Source organism: Mustela erminea, chromosome 4 (genome assembly GCF_009829155.1).
Source record: "Mustela erminea isolate mMusErm1 chromosome 4, mMusErm1.Pri, whole genome shotgun sequence".
Classification (NCBI taxonomy): Eukaryota; Metazoa; Chordata; class Mammalia; order Carnivora; family Mustelidae; genus Mustela; species Mustela erminea.
Window position 1 is genome coordinate 77,116,831 of NC_045617.1, and position 20,112 is coordinate 77,136,942.

Here is a 20,112-nt window from a genome sequence, read left to right on the forward strand (position 1 = left end):
AATTAAATTAAAATAATTAAGTTAAACTCAAATAAATAAGTACACTTTAATTTTAATAATGCATAATTTACTTAATAATTAATGATTTAAATATAAATAAATAAAATTTAATCTGAATGCTTTGGTGAGAGATGCATTATCCAATTGACAACAAACCCAATGATCCATTTTGGCTATATATTTATGTTTCACATAACCAACAGCCAGGGAAGAATTTGGGTAGTTGGGCAGGCGATGTTCTCCTTAGGTTGTGTTCTGACTTCAGAATGTTCTATGCACTTTCTGGCCAGATCCTGACCAAGTCACACCTGTAGCTCTGCTCTCTTCAACTCACATTTACTTAGAATATTGTGTTTTCTGTACTTATATGCATTTTACACTTGATATTTCAAAACCCTGTAATATAGACATTATTAACAATGAACAAAGGTAGGCTTGGAGTTTATTCATGCTAAGTTAGTAAATAGCGGGTCTGAGATTTCAGCCCTGAATTTCTAGTTCTATGCCCAAGGCTCTTTCTATTATATTACTATGTGGACATCAGTGTTTGAGGATCCTACCTTCATGTCTTCTGAGACATGAATATTTCTAAAAATGCTTTTCTTTAGTATTAGTCACCTGAATGTCCTATAATTGGCCAGATGTCCTTCAGAATGGCTTAAATGCCTCTCATGGAGAAATTGTGACTGCTGCTTATCTGGGGAAGAATAATAGTTTTCAAGCCAAGTACCTTAACATTCTAGAAAGACTTATAAGAGAGCAAGAGAAATGCCAGTGGGAATGGGGGGAAAGGTTACATTATACTTACAGGTTATAAGAACCTACTGTGTAGTATGTAAAATATTTTTATTTTATGAATTAGTAGTTGCAAATTTTAAATAAAAATCCCATATCCTCTGTTAGTCAGTTCTATATCAGTATCCATCATAAAAAGGAATTCACTTGGTCATTAGAGATCACAATTTAATGTAAAGTACATGTAAAATCTTGCTCCAAGACTCCAAATCAGTAATAGCTCTTGAATATTTAAAGAAGAGCCCAGGGCTAGTCCAAAATCTGAAACTTTTGCCTCTGTCCCAAACTTGACACATTTTATTTGGCTCACAGAGATTTTTTATTTACTGACTTCAAGTGTGGTCCTCTTGACTAAGGGGAGCTTCCTACTGTCTCCATCAACTTCCAGGCATCTGCTTGACCCATTTACTCACTTGGCTCCAGGAGCAATTTCTGTGTGGTAATTATGTGAAGATTGTTTCCTCTTGATATAACAATTTCTTAAATTCCTGATCAACCCTTAATGTCTTGGTCTGCAAGAGCTGCCAACACAAAACACCACAGATTGGATGACTTAAATGACAGGAACTTATTTTCTCACAGTCCAAGGTCAGAGTGCCATGATGGTTGGGTTCTGGAAAGAAACTACTTCCTGACTTGCAGATGTCTGCTTCTTACTATGTTCACATGGTGAAGAGGGAGCGCTGGTAGCTCTTCCTCTTAGAATGACACAGTTCTATGAGATCAGGGTTCCACTCTTAACACCTCATTTAAGCTTAATTACTTTCTAAAGGCCAGATCTCCAATACGATCATACGTGGGTTAGGGTCTCGACATATGGATTTGGAGTAGACACAATTCAGTCCATAGTACTCGGTAATTTCTAAACCTAGTTAGTAGCAAAGCAGCTTAAATGTTTACCTCATATAATCAGAGTTGTCGAAATATCTAAATGCTCAGTGGTTTGCATTTTGCCTATCTATTGTATGTAGTTTCACACCAGTGTAAATTCCCAACTTGCATCATCTTTTATAAATGCTTGATATTGATAGGAATCAAATACTTTTTAAAGTCTTAACTCTCCTCAAATATAACTGACTCATCCTGAAAATAATAAAACAAAAGGAGTAATCTAATCACTGGCAACTACTCTATGTCATTTACCTAGCTGGTAAGCAGATTATTGTGAAAAAATTTTTAGAATCCAGCTGAGAGAGAGAGAGAGAGAGAAAAAGGGAGACATCAGACTCACATTTCATTTGGCATTTGGACTGTATAAGCTTATGTTACTGGAGATAATTCGACACAAAACTGACAAGTGACTCTCATTGCCCCAGTGTTCACAGGACAAGGGAGAGCCTATAAATAATAGTGTCACCTTAAGTTTCATTGGATTCTAATTCTGTTGTTGTTGCAAGATAGACATAAATCAAACAACTCCAATTCCCCAATTTGCGACAGATTTTGATAGATTATTCAAGTGTTTGACTCCATTTTATCTCCTACTAGAGGTTCATAAAACACCAAGTAGCAAATGTTTTGCCTATCGGTCTGTCACTTGGACAAGGATGTGTCATTTGTAAAGTGTGACACTTAGGTGTCCACTGTTATATTTAAAGAGTGATTTAATTTGACATTTCACCCTGGAAACCAATACAATGTTTAAATGGGTAACATAACAATATTGCAATATTATGAGGCTTTTGCTGGTACCTCCCTTCCATTCCCAGAGGAGTTTTCACACTGTGGACATGCACTGAGCAGCTTCCTGAGGAGGCCACGTTATCAGGCAGAGCTGAGCTCATGGGCTTCGTCAGGGCATGCAGATGTGCTGCCCGCGACTTCATTAACATAATTGATTAGGAACGAGGACATATTTAGTATTAATCAAGCTGTTTTTAGTGAGGCTGATTATGCACAGTCCTTGATGCACTATTTTAGTCTGGAACTTCCTTAGGACTAAGTTGCAAGAAAATGGCATTATGAGAAAAAGGAACTTACTTGGGGCACTGAAGTGTGCTTTTTGATTTGAGGAATGCAGATATAACAGGTCAAAATGTAGGAGCTTAAGCATACTCGGCATTTTTTTTTGTTTGTTTTCAAAAAGTAGAGCTTATGTATAGCGTGGATTATTAAGTGTGTTCACGGGACATTGGAAACAATTTGCAATTTTATCACTAACTTTTGAAAAACCATGGACCTTGTTATGAGTAAAACTGCTTTCACATCTGTGAGACCCTTAAAAACTTATTTGTGTGTTCATAGTACAAGAAAATGAGTTTCTCACAGCACTTAACTCGTTCTTAGATATGTTGGTGTGCTTTATGTTGGACTCTTTGTCTCATTCCTTGAGGTTGTATCTTGCTTTCCTTCAGTTTCACTCCTTTCCCCACATCACATGCTTCACACATGATAATGAAGTTTTGATTGCTTTAGATATTTGGGTATGGAGACTCATTGTGTTTTTCAATCACTTGTTTCCTTTGACTCCTACTGTATTTTTTTAGAATATATTTGGCCATGGAAAATTGGCTACAATTACATTAAACAGATACCTAATAACCACCTTATGTAATCATTTTGGGCATTGTCAATCTGTATTTAATCATGGACATAATTTAAAAGGGACTAACTTAAATGTAATATGAATTTTCACATTCTTCCAAAAAAGTACTATGTTTTGTGACAGAACTCCCATGTCTGATGGGAACTCCACTGGGGGTGAAAAGCCTTCAAGGTCTGAGAGTCACTATAGCTAACCACTTATTTCAGTAAGGGAGCTGATCTACTGAGTTCTTCCCCTGAATGAAATGGCAACTGTTATATTAACATGACAGGTTATTCTTACTTTTAGCGTGAGAGCCACTTTATCATCCAGTGTTTATCAGAACTGTATTTCTCAGGAAAGATTTGCCCCTCACTGCTCTCAAACAGAATCCTCAGTGATTAAACAAATCCCCACCCCCATCACCCAAAACAGCTGCTTCATAAAATCTTAGTATGAGCAGAGTTACCAGATATGATCCCATTATTTTTTAATAATGAGAAAAGATTATTTTTCTTTCCCGCTATTTAACATGGACACCCCCCCCCCCAAAATATCATGTTTTTTGTTGTCATTGCTGTCTGGAGAATAAAAGACTTCCACCCACATGGAATTACTGGATATTTAATGTAAAATTGCCACAACTTTTCTATTGTGACAAATATGTGGACAGAAGAAGTTACATGATCTCTTGCTAAGAATATATCTTCTTAAGTCACCTATTTTTTAATCAATTTTATTTACTTATTTGAGAGAGAGAGCAAGCACAAGCAGGGAGAGGGGCTTAGGGAGATGGAATGGGGGATAGAATCTCTAGTGGACTCCCCACTGAGTTGGGAGCCCGACAGGGGCTTGATCATGACCTGAGCCGAAACCAAGAGTCAGATGCTTAACCTACTAGAACACCCAGCCCCTCCTTAAATTACTTTTAATAACCATTATAAGTATACAATTTGTATAAACAAAGCCAAATATAAGGTGAATAAATACCATATACCCTGTCATCTTCTTGAATAAATACAGAACTGGTACTTAGTATGGCAATTGTAAATAATATCATAAATGCCATCTCCCATACATGGGCAAAAGAACTCTAGAGAGAGACCAAGGACTCATCTTCTTAACCTCAGCTTTGACACTTAGTCGGTTGTATGATCTTTGACAGATAGGTCTCCATTTCTTCACCTGTAAAGTGTGGGACCAGAACTTGAATGGTCTCTTGAGTCCCTTTCTGCTCCCACCTAGAGATTTCAAGCTTATTGTTTTCAGGCTGGTGAGTTGGTAATAAACTGCCTGAAGAGCAAAGGGAAGACTGTATGGCTTAGCATAGTGATTAAATAGCTACCATAGATGGTTGTGGTCTGGATAGAGATGACTACTTGTTGGGGCAACCAGACATGCCCCAATGCAGTGCATACTACTATGAAGCATTATTTACTGATGTACAAAAGTGAGTTGTAAAGGTTGTAAAAGTTAGGAGGAAGATGAGATATGAGTAAAGCAAGGCCATGCAATGAAATCACAAGACTTGCATTGGGTCATAAAAAGTGAGTTGGTGGGATTTGTGTAGAGGAGAAAGGAGCATTATAAGAAACTTATTATAAGATTATTTCTTACCATAGGTTGCATCCGAGGACAATGTTCTACAGGAGCTAGTAATGTTTTATTTACAATTCTATTAAACCAAGAACTTTATCACCTTAGCACTTCGGTGAGCTTTTGCTTCCTGAGAAGCAAAGAGTATAAAATAATAAAATAGAAATTTGGCCCCAGTTCTTATTCCATTAAATCTATGACACAATAAATTTTATTGAACTTTAGGCCGATATAATATTTTTCTTTGTTTTGTGCTGAAATAAACTTACATCTTTCAACAATTTTTAATGGAATTGACCTTTAGTTATAAATTTTGATAAAATATATAAACTAAACTACTTTCACTACTTATCTGACTTAGAAAGTTGCTAACACAACTGAATGAAAAAATGTATATAATGATTTAGCAGATTTTCTTTTTTTATTAAAGATTTTACTTATTTATGTATTTGAAAGAGAGGGGGAGCACGAGCAGGGGAGAGGGAAGGAGCAGAAGAAGTGGGAAAAACAGACTCCCCACAAAGCAGGGAGCCCAACCCAAAGATCTATCCTAGGACCCCGAGATCATGACCTAAGCCAAAGACAGGTGCTTAAAAAACTGAGCCACCAAGGCACCCCAACTTAGCACATTTTCTAGCAGAGTTATATACTCAAACATTAGTTGCCCTTATTATCATTTTTTAATCATGAAGGTTCTACAATATGTATAATAAATCATTAATTTTATGGCAGTTCTTAAATTGGTCTCTACAGAAGATAATAAGGTAATTGTCTTGATGACATTAGTCAATATATGTGAAACTCTACATAATTTCTTAATACAGGCTTCAGGTCATATCCTGAAAAGTTTTGCATACATAGCTAAAGATTTTACATGCCCTCATGGACTCCATGAGCTTGCTAAAGCAATTGGAGGAAGGAGAAGTATGATCAGATTTGCATTTTAGATTACCATCTCAGCTATAGAAAGAATGGATGGCTGAGAGGTGCGGATTGGGGGTATGGAGATGAGACAGTTACAGAAGCCTACTGCTCCTGGGGAAAAATTACCTTCCTTTTCCTTTAAACAATCCCCCTTAACCCTCAAAACAATGCCAAGCAGTGAATACGATTTCACATCATTTTAGAATTTAGAAAAGATCAGTGCTCGCTTCGGCAGCACATATACTAGAATTTAGAAAAGATCAGAAAAATCAAGTAAATTGCTTAAGAGAACACAACTATAACAGTGATATACAGTTGACATTCAATCAATGCGGAGGTCAGGGACAGTGCCGGCCCTTCCCCTTGTGGCAGACAATCTGTGTATAACTTGACCCTGTGAAAACTTAACTACTAATAACCTACCGTTCACTAGAAGCCCTACTGATACATAAACACACCGTTGTTTCCATATTTACATATTTACATATTTACATTTCCATATGTAATCCATATTTTATATGGATTATTTACTGTATTCTTAAACTATAGAAGAGACAAAAATATTATTAAGAAAGTCATGAGAGAAAATATATTTACAGTACTATACTATATTTATTTAAAAAAAATCCACATGTAAACAAACCTATACAGTTCAAACCTGTGTTGTTCACGGGTCAGCTGTAATTGGAATTGGAGGCCAGGTGTCACATACCCAAGTTTAGTCTGTTTCCATTATCTTAGATTAGCGATTAAGTGTTAGGGCTGAGTGTGATTGCTAAAGTCTTATTTGACCTGAGTAAATGAATGGTATTAAGAATAAAAACAGGTTTGGGAAGAGATAATGAGCTCAGTTTGGGGCTTGCTGAGTGTATCCGGGTCCCTGGCACATCAAAATCGGTGATTAAGACTGTTTAATGAATGTAGTATTTATAAAGGTTTTTGCAGAATTACCATGAAGCATCTCAGGGCTAGCAAAAACAGGGAGCCTTATCTGTCCTGGGCCTGAAGAGGTAGGAGAATGGAGTGGTTTACAAAGCCTAAAGCTTAAGATAGAGATGCCCAATGAGAGCTATGTCCCTCATTATGAGAACACACCATCAAAACTCTGTAAAATCATGTGAGTAATATCCTCAATGAGCCCAGGAGGGAGTTGGAAAATAACTCTTTTTTTTCCTGCTCTATTGTCTCTTCAGGTTGCTCCCATAAGGCAAAAATAATCCAAATCTAGAGGGCAAGGGGCTTAGTTAACACAGTCCATAAAGATCAGCGTGGAGACTGGATCTGGACTAAAAACGAACACTGTGCCACATGTCAGGCAGCAAGCTAGGCTCTGTTCATACAAATGGTCATTTCCTGTGGACCACTGAATGTAGGAGTCTGGAATTTCCAAATGAGGAGATAGAGACATTGGTGTCATAAACTTAATCCAAGCACAGCATTTCCTGAAGTCTGTTATGGGGATCTCTAGTTGCATGATATTCTTGGACCAAAAAAAAAAAAAATTTCATGTGTTATATCCTCTTTTCATTGACAATGTATAGTATATCAAAGATCTCATACATGAATCATGGTTATGGAAAATGTTAACATATTTAAACTTCTTATTTTTATATTATTTAAGATTTATAGAACAGTTATAAAGATAATACAGAGATTCTTGTATGCCTTTCAACAAGCTTCGTCTGATGTTTACATTTTCCATAACTGTGGTTCATCTATCAAAACTAACAAATTAACTTTGGTACAACACTGTTTATTCAACTTTCACCTTCCAATGGCTTAAAAAAGATTCTTTAAAAAATGATTACTTACATTTGTGATGGATGAACAAATATTAATATAAATATTCTCAATTTTTCTCTTCCACCTTAACATCTAAGGAGTATTCTAGGGTTATCTGGTCAGGACCCAAGTGTTTGTGTTCTGCTCAGAATATGCTGGGAAAGCAGAAAAATTGGATGGAATCCAAAGAATTAAATGTATTCATGATGAAACAGAAAGGGTTAGTCCCCAGAAGAAAAGAAAAGATCTGGACAATAAAGAAAGAGGTCAAGGGGCATGTGGGTGTCTCAGGTCATGATCCCAGGGTCCTTAGAAGGAGCCCCACACCCAGTTCCTTACTTGGCAGGGAACCTGCTTCTCCTTTTCCCTCTGCCTACCACTCTGCCTAGTTGTGCTGTCTCTCTATCTCTCTGTCAAATGAATGAATAAAATCTTAAAAAGAAAAGAAACAAAAAACAAAAAACAAAAAAAAAAGAAAGAAAGAAAGGCCAAGAAAAGCAAATAGATCCAGCATGGGCTAGAGGAAGTTTTTAGTGTGCTTTTGGGAGAGAGAAGTGTTTGGGGCGGCGGGGAGAGAAGAGCTGTCATGAGGGAGGGTTGGAAAGCTTGAATAAAAGAATGAATCTTCAGACTACCTTGCTTTGGGTCCCACAACATTAGCTATTTGAAAGACTTCAGGAAAGATTTAAATTTATCTTCAAAACTTCCTGGGACTTTAGACTCTTGTTTCTTTTAGTTGCAATACTGTGCTAGGCCTGAACACGAAGTAACATAGTTCTATTTGAGATAACATGTTAGTTGCAACACTGTGCTAGGCCTGAACACGAAGTAACATAGTTCTATTTGAGATAACATGTTAGAACCAGTGTAATTCAACTTTAGTATTGTGGAAAAGTAGTAAGTCTTAATAACTGATTGTCCAATAAACTTTTTAAAAAAGAAATATGTAACTGGGGCGCCTAGGTGACTCAGTAGGCTAAACATCTGTCTTTGGCTCAGGTTATGATCCCAGAGTCCTATGATCAAGCCCCTCCATCTGGCCTCCTGCCCCTCACCCTCACTCGTAGGGAGTCTGCTTTTCACCCTCACCCTCACTCGTGCTCTCTCTCTCAAGTAAATAATAATAAAAAATCTTTACAAGAAAGAAAGATAAAACCAAACAGATGGAAGAGGGTCAACCAAAAGGAAATGAAGAATGGAAAGAAATGGGTTTCCCATGGATCATGAACTATAAATACATCTTAGTAGACATCAAATACCTTCCATGAGAAACTTACATCTTTAAACTTAGAACTTTCCCCTTGTTATTTGGTTTTGATTTACCATTATTGATTATTAAAAAGACTTTTTCTGAAAACCATTACCTTTTTCCTATTGAGAGAAGTTTTTTCTCTCTGTACACATATGACAGTATAGCTGGGGATGGGAGGTAGTCTGTCCGATTTGACCCTTCAAGAATTTATATGTTCTGGGTATCCAAGGGTAGCACCCACAAAGCAGAACACAGAAAAGGAGATATTTGTTGACTAGGATCTGTTATTTGTTGTCTCAGGATTTTCTCATAACTTTTTATCATAGTATCAAAAAAGATTTTCCCCCTGTATTTTGATCTATAAAGGACCAGAGAGGAAGTTAAGGATGACGTGGGTTGTGAATGTGAATGAAAGTGATCTAATAGTAGTTTTCTTATGGGATTCTGATTGGAACCCTCCCACGCCAGCAAATTTTTCTCATAAAGCATTTTATAAAAAAAGAACTGGGTCCTTCCAAAGCTCTAATTTGTAAGTACCGGTTTTTCTTTAAAAAACGTTTATTTGTTATTTCTGTTAGTTTGACCTAAATGTTTCTTCCTAGCATATTAACTTGTTACAATTCCAAAAGATATTTTTCTTCCTCTTTAGAACAAAAGGAGTCTTTAAAGCCAGGTTGGTTTTAACTAAATGGAGTAGAGAGTCTTGACAATTGTTCACATAATAAAGGATGAGGGTTGCTCACTTCAATTAGGTGTGGATTTTAAATGGCTTTAATGGTTTTTTTTTGGGGGGGGGGCACTTAATGCTTTTAACATCAAAACATAAAAAATTAATTTTTTTTATATTTATTTGACAGACAGAGATCACAAGTAGGCAGAGAGGCAGGCAGAGAGAGGAAGGGAAGCAGGCTCCCCGCTGAGCAGAGAGCCCTATGAGGGACTCCATCCCAGGATCCCAAGACCATGACCTGAGCGGAAGGCAGAGGCCTAACCCCCTGAGCCACCCAGGCACCCCCCAAAATTTTTGATCTACTAGAATAGACCTTATATGTGGAAGGAGAAAACAAAAGGTTTTGTTACTCGTTTGGTATAGTTTGTGAGAGATGATGAAATTTATGTAGCCCGTGAGTTAAAAAACTTGAATTCATAATACCCAGTGCTCATTACATCACATGCCCTCCTTAATGAATCACAGGCCTCTACCTCTGAAACAAACAATATCCTATATGTTAATTAATTGAATTTAAATTTTTAAAAGTTCAAAAAATTTAAACTACTTATTAAAAGAATGCAATCTGGAAATTTGGGTGTGATTCCAATTATATGGTATTCTGGAAAAGGCAAACTATGGAGATAGTAAAAAGGATTAATGTTTGCCAGAGTAAGGAAATTCTTCATTTTGGTTATAGTTTGCATTTCTCTAATGACTAATAATTTTGAGTATCATTTTCATGTTTATTAGACATTTGTGTATCATCTTTAATGATTTATTCTACTCTTTTGTTTTAATTGAGCTGCTGTATTTTATTATTGTGTTTTTATTGTTTGTTTGTTTTGTTTTGTTTTAAAGATTTTATTTATTTATTTATTTGACAGAGGGAGCTCACAAGTAGACAGAGAGGCAGGCAGAGAGAGAGGGAAGCCGGCTTCCCGCTGAGCAGAGAGCCCAATGCGGCACTCGATCCCAGGACCCTGAGATCATGACCTGAGCCGAAGGCAGAGGCTTAACCCACTGAGCCACCCAGGCGCCCTTATTATTGTGTTTTAAGCATTCTTATATATTCTGGATAAAAACTCTTTCTAACATATATGATTTTTAAATAAAAGAATAAAAGTAAAATAAACCTGAATTCAACATATTAAAACAATGAGAACTTTAAAGTTGTACTCTCTGAAAGGATACTTGTTTCCTTTTTAAACATGTCCATTAGACATATTTTTTTAATTGAAAGGTTTTGATTAAAAATCAGGCTTGTACATGTGCCCAATATATCTAACTTCTAGTAATTTCCAAGTCAAAATACTTTTGCAAATAACTATTAAGTCTTTAATTTATGCAGTAAATCAAATCCTAACTTCTCTATAAAAATGGCAATATCTTTGAAATGGCACTATAAAGTGATGTATATTTCAATTTTGAATGATAACTAGTTTTTTTCTCTAAATTCAATTATGTGATGTTTCTAGGCATTCTTGACATTCCAGATGTAGTGGAGTACTTTTACAATCCATCTCTAAATACAGATAAATGTAAGAAAAAAAATTAAGGTGAAGATATGAAAAAAATAATCTTTTAGAAATAATACAATATTGAAAATGAAAGGTATTAGAAAAGAACCTTTATGATTTTCTTATCCTTATAGAAAAACACACTGGCAATGTTTACAATAAAGGATCTTGAGGAAACAATGATTCTACATAAAAATAAACTTTAAAAGTGTTAAAAGAGTTCTTCCAAAGGCTCCAAATTCAGCAACACCAAAAAAACCAAAAACCAAAACCAAACAAACAAAAAACAGCCAATAAAACAAAAGCAAAACCACAAGAAGATTGGAGAATGAAACGGTGGAAGACAGCATTGATTTTGTTCTGTTCTTTTTTTTTTTTTTTAAGGAAGAAGGGTAAATCTTTCCAAATGGGTAAGATTTGAAGAGATTCATAAAAAATTGGGAGAGTTTTGGCTATCGAGAAGATTTTTGCAGCAGAGGAAAGCTATCTGCCAAGACCTTGATCATGGACTCTGTTGCTCAGGGTAAAGAAGAAAACAACAAAAATTGCAATTACAGTCTATGAAGCTACCCAGAGATAAGTGTGTGGAGATGGAGAGCATCTCACTTAGTGAAAGTCAACAGATTTTGAGCACTTGCTTTCTGAAATATAAAAGCATGGAGGGGAAAAAATACAAACCAGAGTCTTTCTGTCTCATCTCTCCCTCTCTCACACACACACATTCTGAGGCTGCCTTTGCTCTTTCACTTCTAGATAGAAAAATGAAAAAAATAAATAGGTGTGACAACCTTCATTGATATAAATGTAACCCATTCAAAAGTACCACACTTATCTAAAACCGTTATATCATTTTTGAAAGGTTTGAGGGTAGTCTACCTCATCTGTTTTAAATATCAAGTTTAGTTAATGTAAGATACTTTTTTGCAATTTGAAATGTATCAAAGAATGTATCACTTTGCATTCTCTTTTGCCTACAAAATTCAAAAACAGAGAAGAATTGTGGTTATGTCTGAGCACTTGGGCTGTGAGGGGGCTGAAAGCTGTTGGAAAGCATGCAGTAGAAGCAGGAACTTCTGTCCTGCCAGGGGTCGGTTCACTTGCAAGTGTCTGATAGAGTACGTCTACCTCAAGCTTCACTTTTCACTTGCAGCAGTGAGAACAGGGTGTGCAGTTATGCTTAGTTTGGAACACTTGTGTCATTTCTGGGACTTGGGAAGTTGGGCAAGTGGCTCTTTGATGAGCGATTTTTCTCACTGGTTATAGGATATATAGACTTTTCACCTGAGGACCAAGTCAATGTTGATGCCCGTGAGGTCATGTGCTTTTATCTGTTAGTGTAATTTCCTCTTACCTTAAAATAAGTAACATTTCAACTAAGTTTAAATACTTTTTTTTTTTTTTTTTTTTTTTTTACCTGACTATGACCACATAAAGTAATTTTTGAGATCCCTTCTCTCTGATCCTTTTGAGGCTTCATGAATTGGCTTAGGGTCTCTTGAAAAAGTTCTGATTTACAGTGATCAGATCGGGAGTCCTCTGGGACATTGCAGTTGTTAGTGGTGAGATATCACTAAGAGTTCTCAGCCAGTGTCCACGGGACCCCCACAGTCTCTGCCCCTGGGGTCTTCAGTGGGCTTTGGTAGTGACACCTGACACTCTCCGTCAAAGCCAGACCATTTCAGACTCCATCTGTGCTTACTTCCCCAAGAAGTAGATTTATACTTTCACTTGGCCTTGGTTTGGGGCCTCTGTGGTGGTTCCCTTAGATTTTACCTTTAATATCCTTCAAAGTCCTTATTGTAACTGTAAACTTTCCTGCTTCTTATTCCCATACCTAGCGTTCCTGGAAGGAATTTTTTAAAACCATAGACCCTGACCAGGGGGTTGACATGAGGGAGGACAAACGTCTGTTGATGGAGCAAACTGTGATTTTAAGAGTCTCCGGGTAGTCAGTGAAAGGTGCTATAGAATTGCTGGTTGTGAATCGTTTGTTTTAATAGTTGATAATGAGAAGAGCTGGCCTCCAAGAATAATTCAGCTATCACTAAAGGAAAAGCCAAGGCAAAGATAATGGATTCAGCTTCTGACAGGCCAGTTTAGTTATGCCAGATAATTCGAGTGAAGTCCTTAATTTAAGAGCTTTGCTGCCATAGCAACCTAATTACAATGTAAAGTGAGGTACTCCTAGCACCATTCTATAACGTTACATTCCTTCAAGAGTCCCAAATAAAATTCAGAGGAAGAAAACAAAGAAAAAAGAACGAGAATATTTGTATTGAATTCTTTTACTTTCTTAATTTTCTTCCTTACATGATCACAAAGTCCAGTGGGGCACTTAACACCACCCAGCAGCCCCCAAATTTCCTCTTGAAACAGAGTTCAGCATCATATGATTTCTCTGCTTGGAATCTCTCAGTGGTCTCTTATCTTACAATAAAATGGGACCATCTTTACCATGAGCAACAGAGTCCATGATCAAGGTCCTGGCAGATAGCTTTCCTCTGCTGCAAAAATCTTCTCGATAGCCAAAACTCTCCCAATTTTTTATGAATCTCTTCAAATCCTACCCATTTGCAAAGATTTACCCTTCTTCCTTAAAAAAAAAAAAAAAAAAAAAACCAAAACAGAACAAAAAACAATGATGCCTTCCACCGTTTCATTCTCCAATCTTCTAAGACGCACTATTTTTTCCTGACCCTTATCCCCACCTGACACCATCTACACATATTCTATATATGTAATATACACATATCATATATATGTGTATATATAGATACATAACATACACATATATTTAAAGCTTTAAAAATGGACTTTTCTCTGGATTTAACATTTTATAATCCATAACAAAGCCAGAGAACTTTTAGTAGCTATTTACAAAGCGAAAACTTTCTGAGTTTACCTGCTCCCAGCAAAATTGAGAAGTAAATGCAAGAAGAAGCATGCTTCATTTAAAGAATGAAGGAATAAATGGGTGGAGAGAGGTCCGAACACTCTACTCATTCCCCTGCCTTTTACGGTTGAAGACGGAAGAGGGACTCATCGCTGCAAAAGGCAGCAGCTACTAATTACACAGACGCTGAGACCGGAATCCACGTCTTCATTTCATCCCAGCACCCCTTCATAATATTTAAAATCCTACTGATTTCCTTTTTTCCTGAAGTTTCTCAACATAAAATATTCAATTTTATTTTATTTATATTCATGAAGTTTCTTATTCATAAAGTATTCTGTGCCTTCGTACAGAAAAAAAAAGAATATTAGTGTGCATTTACTCAAATAGATCAATAAATGTCCTATCTAGAGAAATTACTGAAGATTATATGTGGTCAAAGTTTTATTGTTTCTAAAGTATCATAACAGCTACTCGCTGCCGACTCTATTTTATGAACATCCCCTCTGATCTAGGCACTTCAGGTCAGTGTCTCCATTCCTCTCAATAAGCCAGCAAAGTAGTTTTTATTGGTCTCGTTTTTCAAATAAGGACAACAAAATTCAGTGTGTCATAGCGCATGGCTCAATTTTCTGCGACCAGAAAGGGTCAGAGACAGAATTTAGACCAAGGTCACTCCCGCTAGCACCCGTGCTTTCTCTCTTGCCTCATGCCTCTGTAAGATAACAGTGGAGAACTGTAATAATCACTGGTGTCATTGAACTTATCTGCTTTTGTGAAGTTTCCCATGATCACGGTATGAGCGGGTTCCAAGCCAGCCTCTGCCACTCTAAAGAAATAAGGTGACAGTGACAAGATGTGTTGGAGGGCATTGTTTTGGGAGAAACACACCTTTATTTACTTGACTGGAACCAAGAATACATCAATCCTGGCCAGAGAGGTCTAGAAGAGGAGCCCGCATCTGACATGTTAAATCTGGATAATCTCTACAGTAGAAAGGAAAAGAGGGGCTAACAAAACATAAGATGAAAAATTACACATTTGCATTTGTTTTCCCGTTTTCCTGGGAACAGGCATCTAAGAAAGCTTCATAGTTCTAATTGACTATTGTTCATTTTCTGGCTTTGAGAAGGCATAAAAACATTTTAAAGCAAGAGAAAAACCCATTGTCAGGGTTTAGAAAGCAAAAAGTAAGTCATTTAATTTTTCTTTCATCTGATGTTAATTTATGCAGAAACTAATAACATATTTGTGGCTCAGAGCTGCTCATTGTGGAAAGGATTTCTCTCTCAACCAGGCTTCCCTGTGATCCCTGCCAGATAGAGCCATCATTTCAGGGCGTATGACACTTTCGCCAGAGAAAGACAGTACACTGATAAGTTCACAGGCTACAGACACATTTAATTGCTACTCCTGTGAAAGCCAATGGTATTAAGTGTTCTAACTCTTCTCTAGCTGCCACAGTCAAAACAGAAAACAATTTGGAGGAGAGGGTGAGGAGGAAATGAAATATTTGGGTGCATAGCAGGTGGAAAGGGAAGAGTATTGTTGACTGTTGGGGAAGGAGAATTTTCATAAAAGAAACACGGGTTACTTTTATTTCTAAGCAGGATATAATTAAATTGTTGTGTCTTTTATAATTCCACTAATTCTGCTGCTGCCAAGTCACCTATAGAATAGAGACAATAGTGCTTGAAGAAATGCAGAATCTTCAGAAGTTGATGCTTTAAATGAATTCACCATGAATAAAGTAAGCCCCATAATGACAGCTTAAAGGTCTAATTCATAAAAATGTTATTAAAGTACATTATTTATACCTGCTTTTTGTGGACTTCTGCTTTTATTCATGACTCTCTCAGTGGATGGCCATAATCACAGGCAGAGTGTAAATGGAAGCTTTAATTCAATCTGAACTAAGGCAAGAATACTGTATCACCACAATAAAATTCCAGTTATATTAATTTAAAGAGTAGGATTCATTGCACAAGAGAATCCTCTTTAAAAAAAAAAAAAGAAAAGAACGTCTTTCATCTTATGACCTCAAATATCGACTTTCATTCTGAAGTTCAGTGTAAGATTAACTAATTGGCATGAACTTTTAAATGAAATATTTATTTCTCTACATTAGGAAACTGAAACTTGGATCCTGAGTTGTGATCTTATTGTGACTCCAGCATTGATGTCTGATGTGGGCTAAGAAATATTTACAAGCAATCTGTATTTTAATTAACCCATTTTCTGACTCAAACATTTAGCAGATGCCAACTCACTTGTCTGGCATATGCATTTTTTTAGATAAGATGGAAAATACCCTGCTATGTAAAATTTCTCCCAGACAAGCTGAAAGTAATGATACTTAAATCAAAAGTATCTTTATTCAGAATTTGAAACACGATTTACATATTTAATATGCATAAACCTTTAGGAAAAGGCAAGTGGAATTCAATTGATTTATTTGGAACTCTGGAACTATCAAAATTGGACTTCTCGACTTTCTCCTTCTGACTGGATGAGCTGTGATGGTACACCACAGACACATTTAGACAGAGTGTGAATCTATTTCTTCCTACGACATGAGCTTATCTCTAGAAGTCATGAGAAGGGGTTCTTTATAAATTATACTTCTAACACTGAAAGTGTTGTCTTTGATCTTGTAGGTAAAAAAATCTCTACACCTAAGGGAATGAATTAATTCCTATATTTAATAAGATGCAATCATTAGTAGACAACTTCAGCGTTCACACTAGAACTAGGCATTGAATTTCTTCAGCATAGAAACAATCTCATAATAGTTCTGGGTATTGAAAATCTTTGAAAGCTTGGCATCTATACTTGCGATGAGAGACAAGTGACAAAGAGAAAGATATTTCAAATATAAGGTAAATAGCACTACTAATTGAGGATGAAAATGAGTTGGTTTCCATCATGAACCCTACTCTAACCTAAAAACACTGACTATTCCATTTCGAGAATTCTGTACTTCTGCAGGACTGTTTTTTGAAATGAGTACACTTACCGGAACCATGTCCAGGGATATCCAGTTTTTACCTGGCTACAGTGAGGCATTTGAGGTTCCCTCTGCTGTCAGACCGAGACTTTGTCAGATCTCTGAAAAAGAAATCTTCCATGGAGAAGTCTAGAGGCACCACATGCCGATCTCTGTGGCACCCAGAATTTCCGCAACCTCTGGGTGCAAAAACCTGAGCACCCTCGTTGATACAACCACTCAGGAAGGGCAGTGAAAGTCATGTCCCCAGCATACTGCCAGACAGATGTCACCAGCCTCCAAAGGCCTGCTGACAAGAAGCAGATTTGAAAAATAGTTAAATCAAAATAGATATCATTTATGGCTTAGTGTATTATTTCTAATGACATTGAACATGCAAAAAGAAAACAACAACGAGAATATTCTTTTAGCTTACCTGCAGTATCTTTCCTTAGAAATGAGGTTTTAATGTCATATATTACTATCTTTCTTTAGGCACCAGGCAATTGCTTGGTTCGGAAAGCTCAAACTATCTTGTTCATTATTTATAAACAATATTAGCAACCTACAATTTTATGCATTTACTGTGAGCCAGGCACTGTGTGGAGTGCTTTGTAAACATCAGCTCACTTTGAGGGAAGTACTATTATTTTACAAATGAAGAAAATAAGGTTTAGTGAGATTAAATCACTTGCTCAAAGTCACAAAACTATCTGGAGGCAGAACTCATTTAACAGTAAGTTTTCATTCAAATCTTGGTTTTTCTGTACTAAATTCTCTTCTCTAGAGAAAGAAGAGGAAAAGAAGAAAGCTGAGAAGAAAGTGACTTCTGAAACAAAAAAGAAAGGTAAGTAATTTAAAAACTAATTCAGAAGTCAATTAGTATCCCTTTACAATGCCACTGGCAAAGCTTTTGTTTTCTAGGAGAGAATGAATAATAATTAATAATTTTATTGTTACTGTCATTAACAAGCACTCTTGAGATTTATAAAAATTCCACATAAGGTTGAAATTAATAAATATTTAAAAAGAAAAGTCATGCCTTAACATTTTTTACAAATTTTTACTGATGGAATTATTTCTTCCTTGGGAGTGGTGCTCAGTCTAATTGACTTCATTTGACTGCAAATACAAATACCAGCATTCCTATTCATTCAGTTAAATAAAAAGTGTCTCTCAAAAGGACAACTACTGAATGTATAGGGGGAAACAGTAGTTGATTGGTTTGCTGTATCTTGTCACTCCTTTAGACGGTTGTTTTCAGATGGTACTTCTGAAGTCCCACGTGATCTCCAGAGATTTCTGAGCTTCTGACATGCTTCTGGTGGCATGATAAGCCCAGAGAACTTTCTATATATTCTTTTTAATGACTTTCAGAAAAAACTATTGAATTAAACCATAATTAGTAATGGCATTTAAAGTTTCCATTGTCGGGACGCCTGAGTGGCTCAGTGGGTTAAGCTGCTGCCTTCGGCTCAGATCATGATCCTAGGTCCTGGGATCGAATCCTGCATCAGGCTCCTTGCTTGACAGGGAGCCTGCTTCTCCCTCTGCCTCTGCCTGCCACTCTGTCTGCCTGTGCGCGCACGCTCTCTCTGTCTGACAAATAAATAAATAAATAAATAAATAAATAAAATCTTTAAAGTTTCCATTGTCATGAGAAATTATATTTTGAGCTTAGCAAAAATCTTCTCCTTTCCTGAAGAGAAAACACACCAGAGCCACTCTTCGGTCATGAAGGTGTTAGTTTACTCATGTTTGGCAAGAGTATGGCACTGATTTCCGATTACTCTTTAGACGATGTGTTGGATGCCATGATGGCTGTCATGTGTGCCCTGACATATATGAGAATTAACCAGGTAGATGCCTCTAATTTTCTCATTTTATTACCAGAAAAAGAAGATGTCAAAAAGAAAACGGATAAGGACACTGCTGTGGATGTGAAAAAAAAAGGTATTGTACTTTGTTTCCTTAGGTTATGCTCATGATGCTTGTTCATGAGAGGATCTGGGGAAAAGATAAACAAACTGGGTATAGGTACTTAAATCTCTCTATGTGCAGGCCGTCAAAGCAAACATTGCACTAGACAAAATTAAGCATGCAAGGAAGACTTCATTCAAGGCTGTTGTAATAGAGGAGGGAGGTCACAACTCATTCTGAACTCAATTTCACTGAAATAAAAAGCAGGAGGATTTTTAAGAGCTGCAAAGGGATGGAGAGTTGTAAGCCCTCTGTGTGTGCTAATTGGCCTACTCAAAGAAAAGTAAACTTTTTTCTTAGTGACTTAATGACAGGAGTGTGTTTTTACAACTTGGAGCAAGACACCCTAAAGGAGGGAGATCCTTACTATTCCAAAGAAACTAGGCGATTGGGGTACTATTGTTCTCGATGATGACTGCATTTCAAAGGGATGGTTCCCTTATCCCTGAAAAAGGTATTCTCAAGTTTAGAAAATGGGAAAGAGCCTTTTAGAAAAACATATCTCAAAGGAGCAGAGAAAGAATTTACAATTACAAGTCTTCTGAAGTAAATGCTCTAAGAAAAGGGAGGGCAGGAGCCTAAGGTCAGACAGAAGTCTGTCTAAAGCTTAGTGAAGCTGAAGAGAACTTTAAGGCCATCCTGGTGAAGACATAATGAAATTGAGAAGAGCTACGGAGCATAATAACACCATTTTGCAAAGCTAAGAAGCTCAGAGAGAACAATGCAGCCCATTAAGAAATAGTATTGTTCAACAGCTTAGATTTTTGCTTTATATTTAGTTGTGCTTTAATTCTTGTTCAAACATGAATACCGACTTCTATTCAGGTTAAGCTTAAGTCTAGGTGAAAAAGATAGTTGTCTTGTATCATGAGATATTATGGTTTGGTGTTAAATGTTCTCATCCCAAATATTTCCTCTACTGGTGTCAGTGATGCTTGAAATTCCACCATTAGAGATATTCCATTCCTTTGAGTTATGAAGGAATTGTCCTCTATTAAAATGCAAATTTCTGAGGGCCTGTGTATACACGGTAGCAAACTAATTCTTCTCAGTTATTAACACTTATAGTGAAAGAGGTTTCCAGATCTTCTTTGTGTAATAATATGCTGGAAACAATGCCCTAGAAAATGAGGCAGTAGGTCAGCTTCAGT

The 20,112-nt window shown here is 36.6% G+C and overlaps 1 protein-coding gene and 1 long non-coding RNA gene across 4 annotated transcripts in view; one reads left to right on the forward strand and one right to left on the reverse strand.

Annotated features, from left to right (window-relative positions):
* The window catches only part of LOC116588503, a 48,025-nt gene extending 30,750 nt beyond the window's left edge, over positions 1 to 17,275 (reverse strand). The window contains exons 1-2 of one of the 3 annotated variants that reach the window (XR_004284978.1): positions 17,012 to 17,275; positions 1,209 to 1,316 (exon numbers count right to left, since the gene is read on the reverse strand). This is a non-coding gene — a long non-coding RNA (uncharacterized LOC116588503). The remainder of the gene's footprint in view (positions 1 to 1,208; positions 1,317 to 17,011) is intronic. The other 2 variants (XR_004284977.1, XR_004284979.1) reach the window with 2 other exon arrangements.
* TRDN (triadin) overlaps positions 1 to 20,112 on the forward strand; it is a 379,114-nt gene that overhangs the window by 151,765 nt on the left and 207,237 nt on the right. Inside the window, exons 11-12 of the mRNA XM_032339654.1 lie at positions 17,769 to 17,828; positions 18,875 to 18,934. Coding sequence (XP_032195545.1) covers positions 17,769 to 17,828; positions 18,875 to 18,934 — 120 coding nt within the window. The remainder of the gene's footprint in view (positions 1 to 17,768; positions 17,829 to 18,874; positions 18,935 to 20,112) is intronic.